This window comes from Trematomus bernacchii, unplaced genomic scaffold (assembly GCF_902827165.1).
Source record: "Trematomus bernacchii unplaced genomic scaffold, fTreBer1.1, whole genome shotgun sequence".
NCBI lineage: Eukaryota > Metazoa > Chordata > Actinopteri > Perciformes > Nototheniidae > Trematomus > Trematomus bernacchii.
This window is the reverse complement of record NW_022987772.1, coordinates 1,257,935-1,278,337: the sequence shown is the minus strand read 5'-3', so window position 1 is coordinate 1,278,337 and position 20,403 is coordinate 1,257,935. Positions and strand designations below refer to the sequence as shown.

The window sequence follows — 20,403 nt, the reverse complement described above, 5'->3', positions numbered from 1 at the left end:
AGACTCTCCAGCATTTTGTTCAGGATTGACTTCCTGTTGCCGACCCTTCCTTTCTTCAATCCCGGTAAACCCACCAATCCTTTTGTCTCTGACTTTGTTATCTACCTCTGATTCCCTGGTTTCTGTCTACCTTATCCTGTAGTATGTTGGACTTTTTAAAGACGTTTTAATTATCCAGAATATTTTATAATTGATATACTATTTTTAATTTTCATTGTTAACTCTCTATTCCAAGTTTTAAGTATTTTAATGTTGAACTCACTCTTCCTGTAACAAAATAATTTCCCAAATTTCTGTCTACCTTACCCTATAGTATTTTGGACTTTTTTAAGAACATTTATATTTGATAAACTATTCCTCGTTTTCATTTGATTTTTAATTGTTAATTCTCTTTACCACTTAAGTATTTGTATTTTAATGTTGAACACACTCTTTCTGTAACAAAATAATTTCCCAAATTGGGATTAATCAAATATATATATCAATCTTTCTATCTGGCTGTTTGGTGTTTCTATTTTGAGGAATTATCAACTGGTTCCCTGACCCTCTGCCTGTTCCTTATTAGTATGACTGCTTGGACTTTTTATACATCTGTGCACATTACCAGCCTTGCTCTGTGCCAGCTGAGTTTTTAAACGATACTTAATTAGGAACTGTTCCTGATTTCCTGTGTGCTGCATTTGGGTTCAAACCCTTCTATTATCCTGCAAAGCAAACAATGCTTATTTTTTAAGGTATGGTCTATGATCCAATTGAAAGAATACATTTGACTCTTAACATAAAATAACCACAACTACATGTATTTAAAAAAATGTAGTAATTACATCAAACATCAAATGTGATTTTCAAATTAAAAAAAAATCGAAATCCATATATCAAAAATGTATTTATATCGGACATGATGTTTCTGTATTTTCTGTCAGTGCTTTTTCTACAGCTATTAACAACACATTAATGAGCCACACTGTTGCACTGGGTGACTTTTATTACCATTAATGTGGACACTCTTTACTTTATGACTCAATCCCGCTAATATTGTCCTACTGCTGTACATCTTTTTTAGTGCACCAAATTTGTATTTATTTCTAGCTGAAAGCAGTGCCAAAATAAATGTGTAATATCCTGTTTGAATAAATGTTAACCATGCACAAAATGCGTTGACCATCTGTCTTCAGAATCTTCAAGTTAAAATATACTTTTGTGAGCTGTTTTTAAAGAGGCATGTCCCCAGAAATAGCATTAGTTTTGGGGTTGAGTGCTAAATATAGCCATTACAGCAACACATACAGTAGTTGGTCTACATCTGACACTAAACACTGGAGAAGTCAGACAATATTAAGACTTTCCATCTCGATTAAAGTATACATTTGTGATTTCTTTATGAAGATGCACTTCCCCAGTAGGAGCCACTAATAATTAAAACTCAGCCATTTTTAAGTTTTTAATATAACAATGGAGTCCTGCTTCGTATCCTGGATGTATTGTATAGTTATAAAACCGTTTTAATAATTCAATGTTTATTTTAATGGCTTATCGCATCCCTTTTCATGTGATCACTTTGTTTTATGGGGTTTAGTATGTTATATCGACTCAGTTGTCTTGTGTCTTATCTGTCAGAGAAACCATTATTTACTTTATTTGTATTATCATACCTTTAACCTCCTTGTGTCTATTAACCTGATAAAATGTTATATTTTGCTGCATGTATCTTTTTAAAGTTCTTAACAAATAATCTGAGGGGAATTTCTTGTTGTTTATTGTTAACTTGTGATGTGTCATTTTGTAAAGCACTTTGAGCTGCATGTGTGCTATATACATAAAGCTTTATTATTTAAATACAAATGACAGGTGTAAAATTAGGTGATGTCCTAGAGTGACTTGTTCTCCCTCGTCCCAAAAGGTAAAGGTCTCCAGACGAGGAGCCTTCATCCCCAGACGAGGCAGCAGGAGAGAGGAGGTGGTAATGAGAAAAATGCTAATTCGGTGGTTGGAGATATTGCACTTGGCCTCCCTGATGAGGGATCAAGGGGATCAGGGGAGAGGGCGAAGGAAAATACGGTTCTCTGCGAGGAGATGGAGAAATTAGGAGGAAAAAGGAAGGAGAAAGAGGTCGGGAGGCGGCGGCGACTGAGGGAGGAGTGAGAGGAATGTAAAGGATTTGGGGTAGAAAGCAGGGAAGGACACAAGTAACGTTGCTTCAAAAAGATGAGAATTAAAAAAAATCACAGCACCAAGGGATCGCTAATTCAATTTTCCCTTCTGCTTTTTAGCATTTATCAGTGGCTAAGCAAAGTGGATGGGATGTTCCACCGCCGTGTGACTGTCGAGAATTAAAAGCCTGTTTAAACATCAGCTTGTGTTGAGATCAGGAACACACCCTTAGCTGCTTCTTCTTCTTCTCTCTACACATCCTGGCTGTTTCTCAATGTCGAGTAAAGCTGCTGCAGAGCCACTATTTCAAGTATACTACGTCGTCGAGTGGCGCCGAAGGAATGTTTAAATGCCCAGCTTTCAGCGCCACTCGATGACGTAGTATACTTGAAATAGTGGCTCTGCAGCAGCTTTACTCGACATTGAGAAACGGCCCCTGACTAACACCTCGTCATCTCATCGGAGAATTAGCGGGGATCGTGTCACATTCGGAGAAGTATCGGACATTAAACCGCTGAATTACTGCCAGGAGTAAAACCAGTGAGCAGGCAGGAAACCAGAGGAGAAACGGGGATTAGAAGTTTAATTACTGAACTACATTTTGGGTTTTCATTAAGGCTATTTTGATGGCCTTCATGCGAAAATCCTTCAACTCCCAAAACACTTCCAGTAGGAAACATTTTGCTATCAAAAAAAACTATGCAAATGTCACTGTTGACACTGTTGTTCATTTTCTGTCAGTATATTTTAAATACTAGGTTAAGTTAGCTAGCTTACAGCAAATATGCAATAACGTTGGAAGGGATAGTGCGATCACATTGTTAAAATAAGCCAATAAAACATTTTAGGTACGTTTCCAGTGACAGTTTGCTAACTTTATAATCCCCGAATGTCAACAAGCGCTCTGATGTCTCTTTTTAGAGTCCCATTGTTTCCGTTGCAACAAGTCCTCCAATTCATATGACCAAATAGGTCGATTGTTCAAGCGCTTATTACGACCTATAATCACATTTTAAAGTTTTCGACCTCTAGTGCTCCCGTTGATTGCAAACGCTACGCAGGGTCGTATATTCACAAATAACCCTCTCTGGAAAATCCTAAATTGTAGGATAGTTTGGCCATTAAAACGCTTTTTGATTAGATTTCTACCATATTGTACTTTTAGAATCCACGTCCAGTGGATATGTAGGGTCTATAGTTTGATAGATGATTTGAGGTCTCGCCAGGAGAATGTGTAATGGCAGCGTCCATGTAAAGTTAGCGTCAACCCTCACAGGGTGAAAACAGTATTTCCGGTCTCGAAGTTTTCATAATAAAACCGTATTCCCCTCACTGTCAAATTATTTCACAGTGATATCTGCATTACTCATCCACTAAAAAACATCAGTTTATCTTTGTTAATTACACAACATTTTTATTTTAATGCTTATCGATATTTCCTTTCTCTTGTATTGTTTTGCATTGAATTTGACAATCCAAAAGTATCGTAAAGTTATCAGGTGTCATTACTTTTGTTTTGTTATACTTGGATTAGGTTATTTCTTTTTACAGGTAACTAATGTAACGGATAACATGCTTAAAGTAACCCTCCCAACCCTGGTGAACATGCAGGAAACCAGATGAAAACAGGGATTTAACAGCAGTACAGCTGCTTTTTCCACATCTGCAACACATTGGGACTTAAATACAGTGTCTCAATCACAGGTGTCCCCAACCCCCAAACCCCCCAGATCACAGCGTCCCTGCACACTCACAGTCTCTGCAGTCCGGTGTAAAGCTCCATGTCCACGTCTCTCAGAGTCTGCAGGCCCGTCCAGTTCTCTATGTGTCTGCAAACAGAGAGGAGCACACATGAGAGGAAGGAAAATGTTGGGAAAATACTAAATGTACTCTTCCAATATCAGAGTACACATGGTAACAAAGGCCCTACGTAGCTTGTACCGTATTTTGTTCAATCCAAGTTTCCGTTAAAAACATAAAATTGAGATTGTGCTCAGTGATAAAATCATTGATTAAAAATGTTTTTCCTGCCAGAGACCTGGTTTAAGTTTGTTAAATACACTATCAGTCAGATGTTTTGTGACAAGCTGTGGCTGACATGGAATCACTGCTAAATTTGATAAACTCACACAAACGTTTGAGCGCTTCCTGTTTCTAAGCAGATTCACCGCTCTTAATCTATTACCTATCAACACAGATATTGGCAAAGCTACTGGCAGGCAGGGAGAGTTTATAATAGTCATAGTAGTAGACCGGTGTTATCATGTCTCGGTGCGATATGGTACTGAATTGTCATGTCTGTTTAGCAGTGCAGACAGCATGGAAAATGTTAGCAGCCAGAGCATGTATCCTGATATTGAAGCTCAAGCCGGTGACGAGTGATATTTTTCTAACAGAAGACAAACCAGGAAGTAAGGCGGCAGAAAGTCAGTCCCAGCAGCCGTGTTGTCAACGCCTCTGAATCCACATTCATTTAAATTGCAATTATTTAAGCAGGTCTGACGGAGCGCTCGCCGCCACCCTCTGATAGATTGAATTGCCATGAGGCGGCTTCTGAAGCTTAATCTATGTGAGGGGGACCAAATAAATACTGCAGATACTTCCTCCAACACTATCACTAGACTCCCAGGGAAAAGTATTTCTATGTGCAGGGGATAAAAAGACCAGAAGGGGAAGCTGGCGCCTTCAAATTAGCTCCAGGACAATGAGCATTTTGTAAAAGATTTGTTTGTTGTGTTTTGGAAATGAAATAGGCAACACACACAGGGCGCACCCATTTCAATTAAGCCGGGGAAATGAGGAGATGTAGCAGTGAGTAGATTGCTTTGTTTTGGAAAAGGGGAAATATAACGCTGGAGGGACTTCATCCTAAATGCCACGTTTCAAATTAATACCATGAACGCAGCAGTCAGTGTTATACATACAGATGTGATTTTAATGGCAGCACATGCAAATGCATACATACAGGCTTGGGGAGTAAGCGATTATATGTAACAGGATTATACGTAATCAGGATACAAAATAAGGTATTCACTTGCAGTAACATTATTCAAAGATCAGATCACTGTACAGATCTACTGGCAGTAGCCTATACAAAACACATGAGCACATACTAAAGTTTAAAAAGCAGAAATGAAGTCTGAGCTGACAGAAAATGCTCCGTTTTAGTTGAATTAATACAGTAGATGGTAAATAATCCACCCAGTGATAGCATTTGTTTACACTAGAAGTCATAATGATGAACATGTTTATGGTTCAAATGTATTGTAACATTGTAATCCTGCTAGTAAACCCAATTCTTATTTGTAAACTGCTTTTTCATGTAGAGAATATAGTCACCTTTTTTGTATCCTGATTACATTACTAGCTTTACATAATACACTTAAGTATAACAACTAATTGATATTTATTTTCTCATGTATTAATTTGATTTGCATTTGATATTAAGACAATCAAAAAGTAACAGGAGGTGATCAAGGCATGGCTAGTTTATTGATACAGCACCTTTCAACACAAGGCAATTCAGGTTAAACTTATTTTATATTTTGATACTATGATTAGGACACTGATTACATCTTTTTAAAAGTAACCCTCCCTACCCTGTGCACATGAAACATAAGTGATCCTGCAGCCTGACATTTGCATCACGCTCACACTCCATCGTTCAGTTTGAGTTCTGCGATCAGATAGCAGTTTGTATTTTATGACAACAGCAGGAAAATAACATTTCTGAAATTGGTTTTGGCAAAGTCGCTCGTGTAGCGTATCTTTTGGCTCGAGTGCATCTGGTGTACAATGATGAGGAGGCTGCTTCAGGGACATTCTGTTCATTTGAGCTCCGCGCTGCAGGGTGCATCACCTGTTTTGTCGGGAGAGCAGGATAAAGGTCTGCCAAATGTAACCAGAACTGCTGAAACCCCGCCGTGCGTGACTTTGTTTTTGGCGACTGGAGGTGCCAGTTTTTCTTTTTTTTTGATGACGGCTGGCAGGTGGGAGCAGTTAGCAGCGAGAGAACATGAGTGATGCTGTTTCAGGATGTTTTTCAGGTAAATGAGTCTTGAAATGATGGTAATATCCAGAATACCAGCCATTTAGATGGAGCTGCGAGTTGAGTCACAGGAAATTGAGCTTGCATTTGCCAAATGGTTTGGGACCTCCTAAGTGCAAAGTAAATCAGTTGTGTGCAGGTGAACAGGTGACAGGTTTGTTTGCTTTATTTTAAAAACAGATTCAACTCCCCCCTCCGCTCTGCTTTCAGGCCACTTTACTGCTGCTCTGATCCACATTTGCTTGCATAAAGGGAATGTAATTTGCACCTGCCACCTGCCAAAAGCAGAGTAAATGTGGGCTGTGAAGTGCAGAAAATATCAGGTAACCTGCCACCATGACAGATAGAGATAGGTTTCCTTATATTAAATGAACAATTTTAAAAAGCTCTTTCTAGGGATTAAGGTTACATGATTTATTCCATCTTTCTCCTGACTGGTACCACTGACTTAGTGTTTGTCACTTTTGAAATCTATGTTGAACATTTGCTGAACGAGGAAGAACTTTTTTCATTTCAGAACTTGCTTGAGTTGTCATAATTTAAACAAATGCACATGTTTGGGACTGTTGCCATCCATTTTTGTTCTATTTAAGTTTTAAGTTTATTGTACATACACATGTAACCTCCATGTGCTTCTGTCTAACAGATCATCAATCTAATTGCAATCAATTCAATTGATTTGAGTTAGAACAGCAACAATAAGGAGGCTGTGGCTCAGTGGGTAGTGCGCTGAACTTCGAATCAGGGGGTAGCAAGTTCGAGTCCCACTGCAGTCAGCATGTTGTTGTGTCCCTGGGCAAGACACTTCACCCCAAATTACTGCTGTGGGGATTGCCCACAGTACTGAATGTATGTGAGTCGCTTTGGATAAAAGCGTCAAACAAGTGTAATGTAATGTAATAAGACGTCATTGAGATATGTGAATTGATTGGTTGATTGAAAATGGATACCCCAATAAGCTATCCAAAACTAGAGAATAGGAGCCCGGACACTAAACAGCTTCTATTGGCTAACTCCAACACATTGTACATGATAGGGTAAAGGGCGGGACATCTTTAACCGGTTGACCAATCACAACTGACTCACTGGAAATCAATAACAGCAAGACAGTAGTCTTAACAGTCTCTTTCTCGCTCACAAAGATCCTTTAATGCTCAAACTGGTCAGAGTTCAGATAAAGGCCACAGTAGCTCAGTGCTTTTGGTAAATATAAATATCAAAAAGCACAACAGCAACATGTGCTGATTTCATGGAAGAGCAGTTTATGAAAAAGAGCCTTCATCATGGACATTTAGAGGAAACATACCAACAATATGTTCACCATAAGGCAGAATCCTTTGGCAATTATCCAATTAGGACTAAACACATGATTGACCGGCTTCTACAATGTTCCACCATTAATACAGAAAGATCAAAATAACAATACTCAACACAATGTTTTTTTAAATGATAGAAACCACAAGAGAAAAAGGTCAAAGAACAGTTGGATCAATACAACTAAAAAAAGCAAAATAAAACAATCTTTTGTTCACTTAGTCTCTAATGCAATAAAATCCTCAATCACCGCTCTTGGATTTTGAGCTTCTGAAATTAAACATCCAGACAGCTCATTTCCATTTCCTCAGCATAGTGTCAGCGACTTCCTGCCCCACATCGACAGATCTTGATCTTGGGATCAAAGAGGAGAGATATTTAGCATTTGAAGAGTTTCTATAGATTTTTAAATAAAAGAAAGTTTAGCAGTGTTGGGCAAGTCAAAAGAGAACGAGAGTTGAAAGCATTTGGCCTGGTTTGTTATTGATTGGAGCTTTGATACTGAACTTTATCTGACGCTGATGTAAGTACACAACAGCGTTATAAACTTTGAATACTTTTGTTATTTTGCATCTAAAGTATATTGAAGTGTGAAGCAGCAACAATACATTTCTCCTTAAGTCAAATGCAAATGATACATGCGTTTGTATCTAAAAGATAGCATGTTCAGACGAATTTCTAACCAAATAATATCACGTTTTTTATCCAAAATCCCCAAAAATAATGGCAAAAGCTAATTTGTCCTTGATTATTATTTCTCCCACAGGGGGTTTTGTCAATTGAAAAGTTGGTGATACGTTTGTTTGGATGTATAATATATTGCATGTTAAGGCAAGTGTAAACCAACATAGAATGATAATGTTGTTTTGTCCAGAGTTACAAATATTATTGCAGCATTAGAGCCCTTTTATAACATATTAAAATATCTCATGTGCACTGAAGCTTTCCATTTGTTGAGGTTAACTTGATGCACTGACAGTTTTATATTCTGTCCTCATTCAAAGCCTTTTAACACAAATATGGCAACCACACTGATGAAATACTCCAGGCATTACGACTCGCTCGCAACATAATTTCCACAGCATTGTGTGAGAAATTGATGCAATATTGTGATACAAAAAAATATATATATAATTTATGTGAGCACAAAGTGTTTTCATTTGCAGCGCCGCTTCATGCTCTGTGATAAAATGTAGCACCATCCCTATTTCCACGGAGATGCTGTCAACAAACAGCGCAGAGGAAGCAGGGAACAACCTCCCCGCGGACGAGCATGTTGTCGGCTCTGAACCTCTGATTGTCCGCGGCACGTTGAATATGCATGTGGATTAGACTGCTGTGAAAAGATGGATATGAATAACAAAGATGCTATGATTATACAGGGCCATTCAATCCCTACAACGTTATTCCCTCATCCTCACAGGATGCACGAATACAATCTTAGGGAAAATAAAAATCAACATAATTCTAAAAGTAATGGAGATGCTCACATTTTACATTTCAAGTAGACGCTCTCATGTCTTACAATGAGTGGGACAGACATCATTTTTAAACCGCTGCTTTGTCTTGAATATCAAACCAAAAAAATAATACCATTGGGTTTCTACTTTAGAAACAAGTGTTGTTGACCAAAAGAGACTCGTCCCTTCAAACTATGTCTGGTGCCTAAGCTTTTTGGAATCCGTCTACAACAGGGCTTTGATATTTATTACAATCATTGTTACATGGCTTAGCTGAATACTCAATTCTGAAAGGGAACAGCAGAAAAAGACGGAATTAAGGGAAACAATAAAGGGAACAGCAGAAGAAGACAGACAGGAAGTAAACACTAAAGGGAACAGCAGAAGAAGACAGACAGGAAGTAAACACTAAAGGGAACAGCAGAAGAAGACAGACAGGAAGTAAACACTAAAGGGAACAGCAGAAGAAGACAGACAGGAAGTAAACACTAAAGGGAACAGCAGAAGAAGACAGACAGGAAGTAAACACTAAAGGGAACAGCAGAAGAAGACAGACAGGAGGTAAACACTAAAGGGAACATGGTATTGGCTCTTTTTAATACAAAGAAAGGAGATTTGAGAAATTAGAAAACATTGTCTTTCTTGTCAAGACGAGTAGGATGAAAGTCTCCCTTATATCTGATTCTTATTTCTGCTTCTTATTTGTTCTCTGTTCAGCATTTCATGATTTCTGTTTCCTCTCTAAATGAATTCATCACGACAGCAATTGATTAATAACGGGTAGGCACAAAGGAAATACTATCAGAAGAAATCGTACAGGCAGCTTTACCAGCTCGCTCTCCAAAATACAAGACTATGAAATCACAGCAACCTCCCATCTGCTTTAGAAAATGGCCTCCAACAAAGTGCAGCCTGAACTGGGTGGCGGGGGGCTTCAGTGCTCGAGGAGAACACCCTGAAACCAAACAGAAACAGATTTGATCCCAGTGACGACCATCTGTTGTGTCAGAGCACTGAGCCCTACCTGCCATCCTGCTCTAAACCCTGAGAGTATAATTCATATGAATCATATCTTAATAGGTGAAAACATCACTGAAAAGTACTAAGGCAAAACTCAAAATCGGAAGAAATTAGGATATCAATTCTCCCTCAACACCCCGCACATAATAAGTGTAATTCATTTGCGAAATACTATAGGAAATAGACAATAAACAACGTTACTGGTGAGTTTGACAAATTAAAAAAATCAATCTTGTCATAATATTAAATGTACAGGTAAAGAGAATTTGCACTTTACAAAAAGAAATGTCATTAATTTTCCAATTGTATTGCACTAATATGACTTTACCTGTAAATTAATTTGGCTGCATAAATCGTGAAAAGTTAAAATCTCATAGTTTGAAAGTCCTACCCCCATTCAAATGTTAAAAGAGAAACTATTGTTGCTCTTCTTTAGAAACTGCTATATAGATGTATGGAAGTGTTTTAGTGAGAAATAAACATCAGAAAAGCTGAATTTGAAAGAGGATGCAGATTATTGCTGTCTCACTCTCCCAAATCTTTAGAGAGATAATGCACAATAACAAAGTTACAGGTGAGTTTGAGCAAAATGTAGGACTTTTTAATGTTTTTTTAGCCAAAACAATGAATTCGCTTAAACGATTTGTATAGCTGCAAAACTGTTGATAATCACCATCCTCAACAGCGCCATTGTTATTTATCTCCCTTCTGGAAGTGTGTGTGTGTGTGTGTGTGTGTGTGTGTGTGTGTGTGTGTGTGTGTGTGTGTGTGTGTGTGGTGTGTGTGTGTGTGTGTGTTGTGTGTGTGTGTGTGTGTGTGTGTGTGTGTGTGTGTGTGTGTGTGCTGTGTGTGTGTGTGTGTGTGTGTGTGTGTGTGTGTGTGTGTGTGTGTGTGTGTGTGTGTGTGTGGTGTGTGTGTGTGTGTGTGTGTGTGTGTGTGTGTGTGTGTGTTGTGTGTGTGTGTGGTGTGTGTGTGTGTGTGTGTGTGTGTGTGTGTGTGTGTGTGTGTGTGTGTGTGTGTGTGTGTGTGCAGAAGAAGAGAGACAGGAGGTTCATCCCATTTTGCTGATTTTGCGTCCTTTCCCTCACTCGCTTTTTCCTAACATGGAGATATATATGTTGTGTTTGGATAAACATGATATGAATTGCACGTTAACCCAATCCCTCAGATGTAACATATAGCAATACACAGTAAAAAAACAAGATACATGAGGCTCCCAGGAGCACAGACACCGAATATCTTCCTCTTGTTTCTCGGTAATCTGCTTTGATTCTGCCCATTGTTTCCAATACCGCTGTCTGTCCGTGATTTACGACTTTGTTGGGATGATCTACAACGTTCGCACCACCGCCTTAATGGGAAAATGTTTAATAAAATAGAATGTCTCTGGTGTTTCTGGGATATTGATCTACATCCTGCCTCCCTCTCTGTTTTCATAGAGGCAGCCCAAACACTTGAGAGTGGGGATGCGGTGGTGAAGTAGCACTCTGTTAGATTAAAGCTCACGCCTCACATCAATCAGATAACCTGTTTTTGTTTTGGGTTTTTTTCTTGCTTGCCTCATAAGGGTTTGCAAGCTGCATTGTAATCCCCCCCACAAAGCAATCATACGGGACATTTGGCATTCAAAGCTTGTAAATAGGAATCAAGCATTCTGGTTTCTCACTGAGACAAACCCACGCTGTTACCTCTATGCAAATGTAATCACACGCACTGGCAGGCAGATGTACAGACTTCCTTCTTAATGTATGAGGCTGCGAAATTATATCCGCCTTCCATCTGTTGGTCAGAATCCGATACCTAAGATGGCCTCCAACAGTGTTAATATACAAAACCAAATGTGGTGTGTTTTGGACTGTTTTTCCACCTTTCTCGAGAGGGTTGTTGTTGTTGTTGAAACAAACAACCAAGTCTCACAGCAGTTAGTGAAAAAAGTCACTTAATTTAATCTCTTAATATTATAATACAATCAAAAGACTGACGAATGAAACGTGTTTTAATTAGTAGTAATTTGTAGAATTAATTAGGGAATAAAAAGGATTAAAAAAATACAGCTTCCCGTGTCCTGAGCTCGGGACTCCTGACCCGACTGTAAGCAAAAAACTGAGATAAAACAATTAAAATTAAGAAATAAGAACTAAGATCATTGTGGCTAATTATTACAGAGATTGTTTTGAGTCCTGAACAAAAGTGAGTGAGAATTATGACTTTAAATTTAAGAATTTTCTGACTTTTTGTTCACATTTTCTTTCAAAATGTTTTTCAGAGAGTTCGGATTTTCTTCCAGACTTTTATTTTATTATGAATAGTCTTTTCAGCATTCAGATTTTTTGCAGAATTCTAACTTTGTTTTCAGAAATCCGACTCTTTTTAGAAATGTGATGTTCTTCCAGACTTCTGACCTCTTTTAGATTTCAGACTTTTTTGGTACACAAACCCTCAGATTAAATCATGTGATTATTTGTCTATTGGTGTATATTTTTTTAATAACTTGTGCTTACCTTTTTAATTGAATATACAAGTATACTCCTTCTCCTTTTGCCTTATATCTGCACTGTACCTTTTGTTGCTGTAACAGTAACTTTATACATTTTCCCAGCGGGACGAATACAGGATTTCAGATTCTAATTTTACAAACTGGGTTGTTAAAAAACACAAACTAATGAACACAGAGACACTTTACGGGATGTGCATGGTAAAAACACAGAGATTAAAGTAGTGAAAGGAATGTACACCTTACTGCCCCTTACTTCCTCCCTGGGTTGATCATTAAAGGTACATGCATGTCCTCATTCGGTAAATAAATGAAAGCATGACTCAGTGTTCATATGGCAGAGAGACACATCATGGAGACAAACGGGCTGCTCTTCTTCAACCACACTTGTAGCGGAAAAATATGAGAACTGGGCAAATTGTGACAATTTGTCTCAATTACATTAACAGCACAGACTGTGAGCTGGAGAGTATGATATCGATATTAAAGTGACAAGCAAAATTGACCAAATTACATCTACATTAAAAATGATTCCCCTGCAAAGAAACGATGGATTCAGCAGTGAGGAGCGAGCCCCGTTTCTCCAGCAGATGCATCTGGAAATCCATGGGGACAGATCAATGGAGGTATAGGTAGAGGAAAAGAGTACAGTTCGGATACAAAGCAAAAGGAAAAAATAGCAGGAATGAAATTTCAATGGATTGCTTTAGTTATCAGAGGTTTTCTCTAGGGGAGGGACTGGCTGGAAAACATGGACCAATCTGCCAAATAGTTGCTTCTACTAAGAGCCGGTCTCAGAGGACACGTACGTTATTTGGACGCTCTCCAGTCCTTATTATTAAGAGCACTACAAAAGCTGTGTGAAGTGAAAACGTCATTTTGACTTGGATCACTGGGTTTAACTCAACAGAAAATAAATGACGTGATTTATTTTTGCAGATGCATATTTTGAAATCACTACTACTCTATATATCTTACACTGCAATGTAACTTGTATGCTTGTATTTTGTATCTGTCTTATAAGTGGCCCTAATTTGCTCATTATCAGCTTCATATTTGTATTTTGAGTCTCGTGACATCAAGACATCCATCTTTGTCCGTCATGTGAAGACTGATACTGGTTGGTTATTGTCTAAAGGCGGATGTTAGCTCATGTTAGATACTTGTACTTTTCCCCTTTACAGAGACTGGTTACTGCAGGTAAGGGAGAAGCATCTTTGGGGGGAAAAGCAACTCCACTTGCCTAAAATGTACTTGAGACTTGCCAAATGTATTATTCTTTCCAACCCATTGAGTCTGTGCCTCTCTAACTATACAATATGTTTGTTTTATCCCCATAATTATTTGTGTGTCTGTATTTCATTGAATGACGTTTGTTTTTTATATTTTTAATATTTAGATTTATATTATGAGGGCAATGCTTACGCTCACCTTCTCACAAACACATGCGACTTCTTTCAGTGTTCTATTTTCTATTATACTTTATACATTTATATACATTTTTTTCGCTCATTCTTGATGTGATTACTTTTACCATTGTTTCTCCTATTGTTACATGTTGTGGGAAGGGGTTGGCTGGGGCTATTGCAGCTCATAATGCCCTGAACTGCAGGATTTATATAAGACTGTATCTTTGCATAAATGAAAACTCTATATTGTGCTGCTGTTCTCTTTTTATAATCTTAAAATCTGACGGTGTGTGTGTGCATCTACTTTACATTAGTATCTTGACTCCATTGTGTAAAAAGAAAATACTGAACCATGAAGCCCTGATACTTAATTATTCATATCAGAAACTCTTGGGAGTGAATTATTTTATGCTGGCTCTACATCTGAACTCTATGCCGAGCGATGATTTCAGTTTTCACTTCACTTGCTGCCGCTCTGAAGCCAGTGCCATCAGCTCAGACTGTTTTAGCACCAGTAATATTCCCGGCCAGGATGCCTTTCCTACCCCCGACTGTTCTGTGTCACAGGTTTTCCAATCCAGGCCTGGGTGGAAACCTCCTAAGCCTCTGAGTGTCAGAGTTTCGGTCTCAGCCAAAAACGCAGCAGAGATTTGGCACGGCTAAACGTCGTGGGAGCATCGGTCCGTGCCCTGAAAGGTATCAACACTTCGCACATGACTAAGCGCAAGCCTTTCTGCCCAAAATGAAAATGACTATAATTAGTGAGCCATTTTGCCAAGTGTCACGAGGCTATGATCCTCTCCGGATTCAGCCTCGCTCCGAGTTACTCAGATCTGCACCGACGGATGTCAACACTGAACCTCCATCTGTGCCGGGAAATCAGCCGAGTCCGTCAACACAGCAGTCATTACACCATAAACGCCTCTGAATCTTAATTACAGGACATTTTTAAAAGCCTGTACTGATAGTGAGTCATCGAAAATTCAAAGATGTGCATTACATATTCAGAGAAGACATTTTCTTTCTTTTTTTATGGCAATCATTTGATTGTTGGTCCAATGGGGGCAACAGAATCATCTCTAAGCATCTATGGATAACACTTATTAAGTTATATCTAATAGTACTACATAAACACAGTTATCATTACAAAATTACATGTTTTGATACAGAGCATTTAAAAAGTGATGTAACGCCTGTTCAGTAAGTGAGTCATCCTCAATTGAAAAATATAGTTAAAACATTTCAAAGTGACTGTTTTTGTTTTGAATGGAAGAGCAAAATGGTATATTTTGGCCAATTGGGCGAAGCACTGTCAGCTGTAAGCCTTCATTGATTGTGACTTACAGCTATTAAAGGTGGGGTAGGTAAGTTTGAGAAACCAGCTCGAGTGCGCTAGAATTTGAAAATACACAACCGGAGAAAATCTGCCACTTCCTTACAGAGCCCCTCCTCCAACACACACGAACGCGCACATGACCAATGAGGGCACGAGATAAGTTTGTGCACAGATGGAAGGCTGACAGGCAGGTAGGCCATCCAGTTATTTTAGCTGGGCCGGCTAAAATGATTGGTCGTGCTTTTTACAGTACTACGGCTTCCACAGATGACATTTTTTTATGGATTTTTTGTCAAAGCACTTAAGATATTCATTGCTATCGGGATGTTAAGAGCATTCCATGGAATATAACAAGTGTATCTCGAGCCGGTTTCTCAAACTTACCTACCCCACCTTTAAGAAGATGTACAAAAAGTAGTTTTTCAGAGGTATAAGAGTGGTAGGATTAACGTTTGTTTAAGGTATATCTGATTGACTAAGATAATATTTGTGTTAAACATGTTATCACTAAGGTCATTGTTGAAAGTTGTATATATATGCCAAACTAAGGTAATCGTTTTTTGAGTTATGGAGACAATATAGGACCGTATACTTCTGCCTCTTGTTGGACATATACCATATTTAACATTTATTATTATTGATTATGAGAAATGTTGTTGAGATGACTATGAATAAAGCTGGTATGTTGTGTGTCTATATACGCACAGTGAGTTCATGTGGCTCCCATGGAAGATGTAAATCTAATATGCATTCTTCTTTTGGCTCGTTTTGGTCAGCAGCTCCTGAGGGAAATATCCGGCTCTTTAGCTGCTAAATACTCCACTATGCATCCATCTTAGTGATCATTTTGTGTACAGTGCAGTGGGATTATCAAAACTTTAGTATTACTGTGTAGAAACATAGTAAGAATGGTGGCAGTGAAGCAAAACGGTAAAGTTTTCAGCTATGAAACCAAAAATAAAAAGTCAAAAGATGCTGAAATGGAAACTGCAGTTTGATGATGATATTTTTTAAGTGTGTTTAAATGTAATCTTATAAAGTGTCTGTTCTTTCAATTCCCATCGTGCTGAAATGTGCTTTATAAATGAACTTACACTGCCTTGTATTGCCACAATGTACTCATTAAGCCTTTAGTATAATATTGATTATGTAACAATGATGTCTTGCAACAGTTTTTGAGTTAATGTAGAAATGTGGCTGTTGAACTGTTCATTCAGCTTTCAAAAGGAATATGTCTCATTTAGGAATTGAATGGTGAGTTATACAGCAATACTTGAGAAGACTAGAGTCAAAATAAAATAGTTTTTCAATTTCAGGGTCTGTCTGTTTACAATCTGAACAAGGAGAATCATAAGCAGTGCTTATTTTGAAGGGAAGCTAAAAAGAGTAAATACATTAATAAATAAACAGGAAGAAATTAGTAAATGTAAAACAGGCCGTAGGAAAATGTAAATAGCAGTGATGAAAATAGGATATATATGATGATAGGAATGATTTTAAACACACAAAACAAATCACCTTGATCCTGATAACAGCTGGTTTTATAGGTTCAAGGTTATTGCCCGTGACACTGTATGATGAAGAGCAGATTTATCCATTCATTAGCAAAAAAACGTTAGCATGATTCACCAGCTTTGTGCCGCTGTCAGCAGTTATACCTCGACTCTTCTTCTTCACTGTCCTGCTGAGCATGATAATGTTTAATCAAATAAGTGGTCGTATAGCACTGGATCTCTGCCAGGAGTGCCATACTGCATGCAAATGTAGGAGACCTTAAACACAGAGACATGTGGTATACTTTAAATACATCCCATCTGGAAACCTGCATAATTATTGGAATGATACACGGGGATAATGGATCTCGTTCAAACTCAAGGTTTTTTCTGCACTCACTAGACATTATCTTGACTATAAAAGTATCCTATATGGTTAGATCCGTGAATATATTATGGGAGGCATTGTGCGGTAAGGAGAAGGAGAAAATGGCAGAATAGTATAAGAGAAAACATAGAATAATATATGGATATCATGTAACAGGAGGTGTTACAAAAAGATGGATGTAACTGCAAACACCTGCAGTTTGTCACAATCTCCAAACTATACTGGCTCCAAAAGCATGTTTATTTATGTAGACCCCCATATTACAATGCCCTGCTTTACATCCCATAATTACATGTTTTACCCTATAGTCCAAAAATGGTTTTGGTCTCTAGCTTTGTTAACCTATTGACAACTGCAGGAGGTTAATTTTTAAATATGACCCATTGTCCTCACTTTCTAACGCACTAGGTATCCCTACACTTCAAACTATGATATTCCTATAGCAGTAAACACAGGGTTAACATTGTCAATTTGTAGAAAAACCCATGTGATATGTCTAAATGTGGACACTTCCCTCACGTACAATGCCATGTTGTGCACATTGTTTGTGATATTCAACCGCGAAGCTCAAATCTAACATGGCTGCTGTCGCCTTACCGGAAATTGTCGAGAATCGCTCAATTCTAAGCTAGCAAGCAACGTTATTGGTTGCGGTACTACCACTGTCTTAATTCTAATTATTTTGTAAGTATGTTGCCATGTCGTACATGGTGTACACTTGCATATTGTGTTCATTTTGAAAAGTAACGTTGTCTCGCATCGCAACCGACTGCTTTGCTTTCACAGGAAGTGACTATTGCTGCTGTTAGCGAGCTGGCAATATTAACGATTGCGGCAAATCATTACAGACCGCTCAATTAACCCTATTAAATTAAAAGTAGCTTTCTTTACGACACCAATAGGGTTTGTTAAACAGAACAACACCCCACATGTGCCACATTTGTTTGTATAGTGATGGTCGTGCAACTTCTGTTACGTAGCCAAGATGGCAAACGTTGAGTGTGAGAAATGTCCAGCGACTAATTGCTTAATTAGAGTAATGGTCTTTACATTGGAATGCACTTATGCACTCACAACTGCAAGTGTAAGTACATAAGTGTGCAATTTGAGACACAGAGTTAGTCAGGTTTGGTAAAATATCTTGATTTGTTTTAAAACAAGTTACAGACATTACTTAGAATAACTCAATCTTGCTTTTTGGTTTCAGACGGGACACAAATATCAGTCTTCTGGGTTCGGAGTCCCGTATTTTTGGACCCATTCATCCATAAATCCTCCCTTCCAACATGACCTAAGCTGATTTTATTAGTCTTTAAACCAAATCACGATACTTTCAGAGGACTTTATTTGAACGACTAAAACTGACAAGGATGGGTTTACATGTTGTTACTTGAAAACCTCCAATAAATGGGGTCTTTGCATATGATAAAATTAAGGCTGACCTTAACAAGATACATATGATTGGGTAGGATAGCATGTGAAAAATATGCAGTTGGGATTAAGCTGAATATAAGATTGGATATAAAAAATTTGAATATTTAGGATTTGAAAAGGATAGGAAAAGATGGTATAGGATTGGATGTATAATTGGATTACATAACATAGGATGCAGGATACAGAACAATGAGGCAGGTAAAATAACATAATTGGACGGAGTAAGAGAGGCCAGGGATCTGCATGTAACGAGAGTGAGCTCCTAATTGTGTTAGTCATGTGATCTGCCACTGTGACATGATCCTTGACAGTTTAAAAACCCCCCGTGCAGATTTCCATCGTGTGCAGCTATCCCCCACAACTGCCTCCACTTTATGATTCAGCTAATTATCCACACTCGATCTTCATGTTAACAAGACACCCCCGTCCTACATTCAACCAGCTTCCTGATCAAGTGGCTTTGAAAAACAATCCTCCCCGGTTATCTTATCTTCCATGTCAAAACCTTTCATTAACACAACCGAGAGAGAGAGGAAAGAAGTAGACAAGGAGAGAGAAAGTTAGAGGTAGAAAAAGATTGGAAGTATAGAGAGAGACATATTGTGCAGTGAGCTGAATTTAAGAGGCTTTGATTACAGATTACGACGCCATCTGTTGTTAATGTTAGCCGTACTGTACATGCCAGGCCAGTGGGATACAGCGTGATACATCCTGGCCAGGCTTTGAGAGTATTGGAGTACAAACGGTGTTGGAGTAGTTACTCTATACTGGAGACGCCACTTTTGGAAATGGCCAATTTTGTCCCCAACACTTTGCCTTAGGGTCATTTGTTGAGAATGTTCTGATATGAAAATAGCGTGCAGATAGTATTGCACACTTTGAGAGAGTTTATTTGCACAAGAGATCATGTTGATTCTGGGGGACTGCTCTCACTTTTTAGGTGTTTTTCTGGTGACCAAAGTGGTGGATAGAGATTGAAGAGAAAAGTAAAGCAGTTGTTGCTCCATAAATCAAATGACAAATAACAACATAAACCTCATGTATGCCCAGACACTGTAAGACTCAATGATGTGTCATACACCAACATCACTGCCATTTGCGGGATCAAAAATGGCAGTTTTGCCCAGAAAGTGGCAATATTTGTGCTCTCTTTGGGCTTCTCTTGATACATTTTGGGTCGATTGTGAAGGTGTAAGGGAATCTGGATCATTTGGACTGGACAGATTGCTTATTTTTTGGAAAAAGATTGTCACCAGTAGAGATAATAATTTTCATTTTGTGCTCTCTACATTATATCCAATGATCGCAATACTACACGCATGGTAGTAGAAATCAACCCAGTCAGACTACACATATGGCCACTTTATGGTTAAAACTGCCATTTCTGATCCTGAAAATGACAGAAATGGACTCAACATCCTCAATGAAACCACTCCCAAATTGTCCAAATCGGCCAACTCATATTTTAACTATAGTCCACATACATGTAGGCTATAATGCCATTCTTTTAATTAACACAACTTATGCTAATTGTGCAAATTGCCCAACATATGTTAGTTAGCATCTGGCAGTTGCTTAGTATACATTTCTATCATAAAACGTTAGTGTACTCAACATTTACAGTTTCCCTATGCTGGCAACTAGACTATCGGGCAATTTTCCCAACATGAAGGTTACTGATTAAAAAAAATGGTGTACAGGTAATTAGTAATTGTAAGAGAATCAATTTTTGAGCTAACCCTCCCACCCCCGGTCCTGGCAGTGTCCAATCGTTTCAGATTACAGCATGAGGAGTGGATTAAATGCTCGGCACATGTCCTTCATGGAGCTGCTCTCCTCCAATTTCAGGATATGAT

The 20,403-nt window shown here is 38.4% G+C and overlaps 1 protein-coding gene across 2 annotated transcripts in view; it reads right to left on the bottom strand.

The window, feature by feature from the left end:
- ntrk3b (neurotrophic tyrosine kinase, receptor, type 3b) overlaps positions 1-20,403 on the bottom strand; it is a 245,194-nt gene that overhangs the window by 197,925 nt on the left and 26,866 nt on the right. For both annotated transcript variants that reach the window (XM_034148840.1, XM_034148839.1), the window contains exon 2: positions 3,906-3,980. In XM_034148840.1, the coding sequence (XP_034004731.1) occupies positions 3,906-3,980 (75 nt within the window). The remainder of the gene's footprint in view (positions 1-3,905; positions 3,981-20,403) is intronic.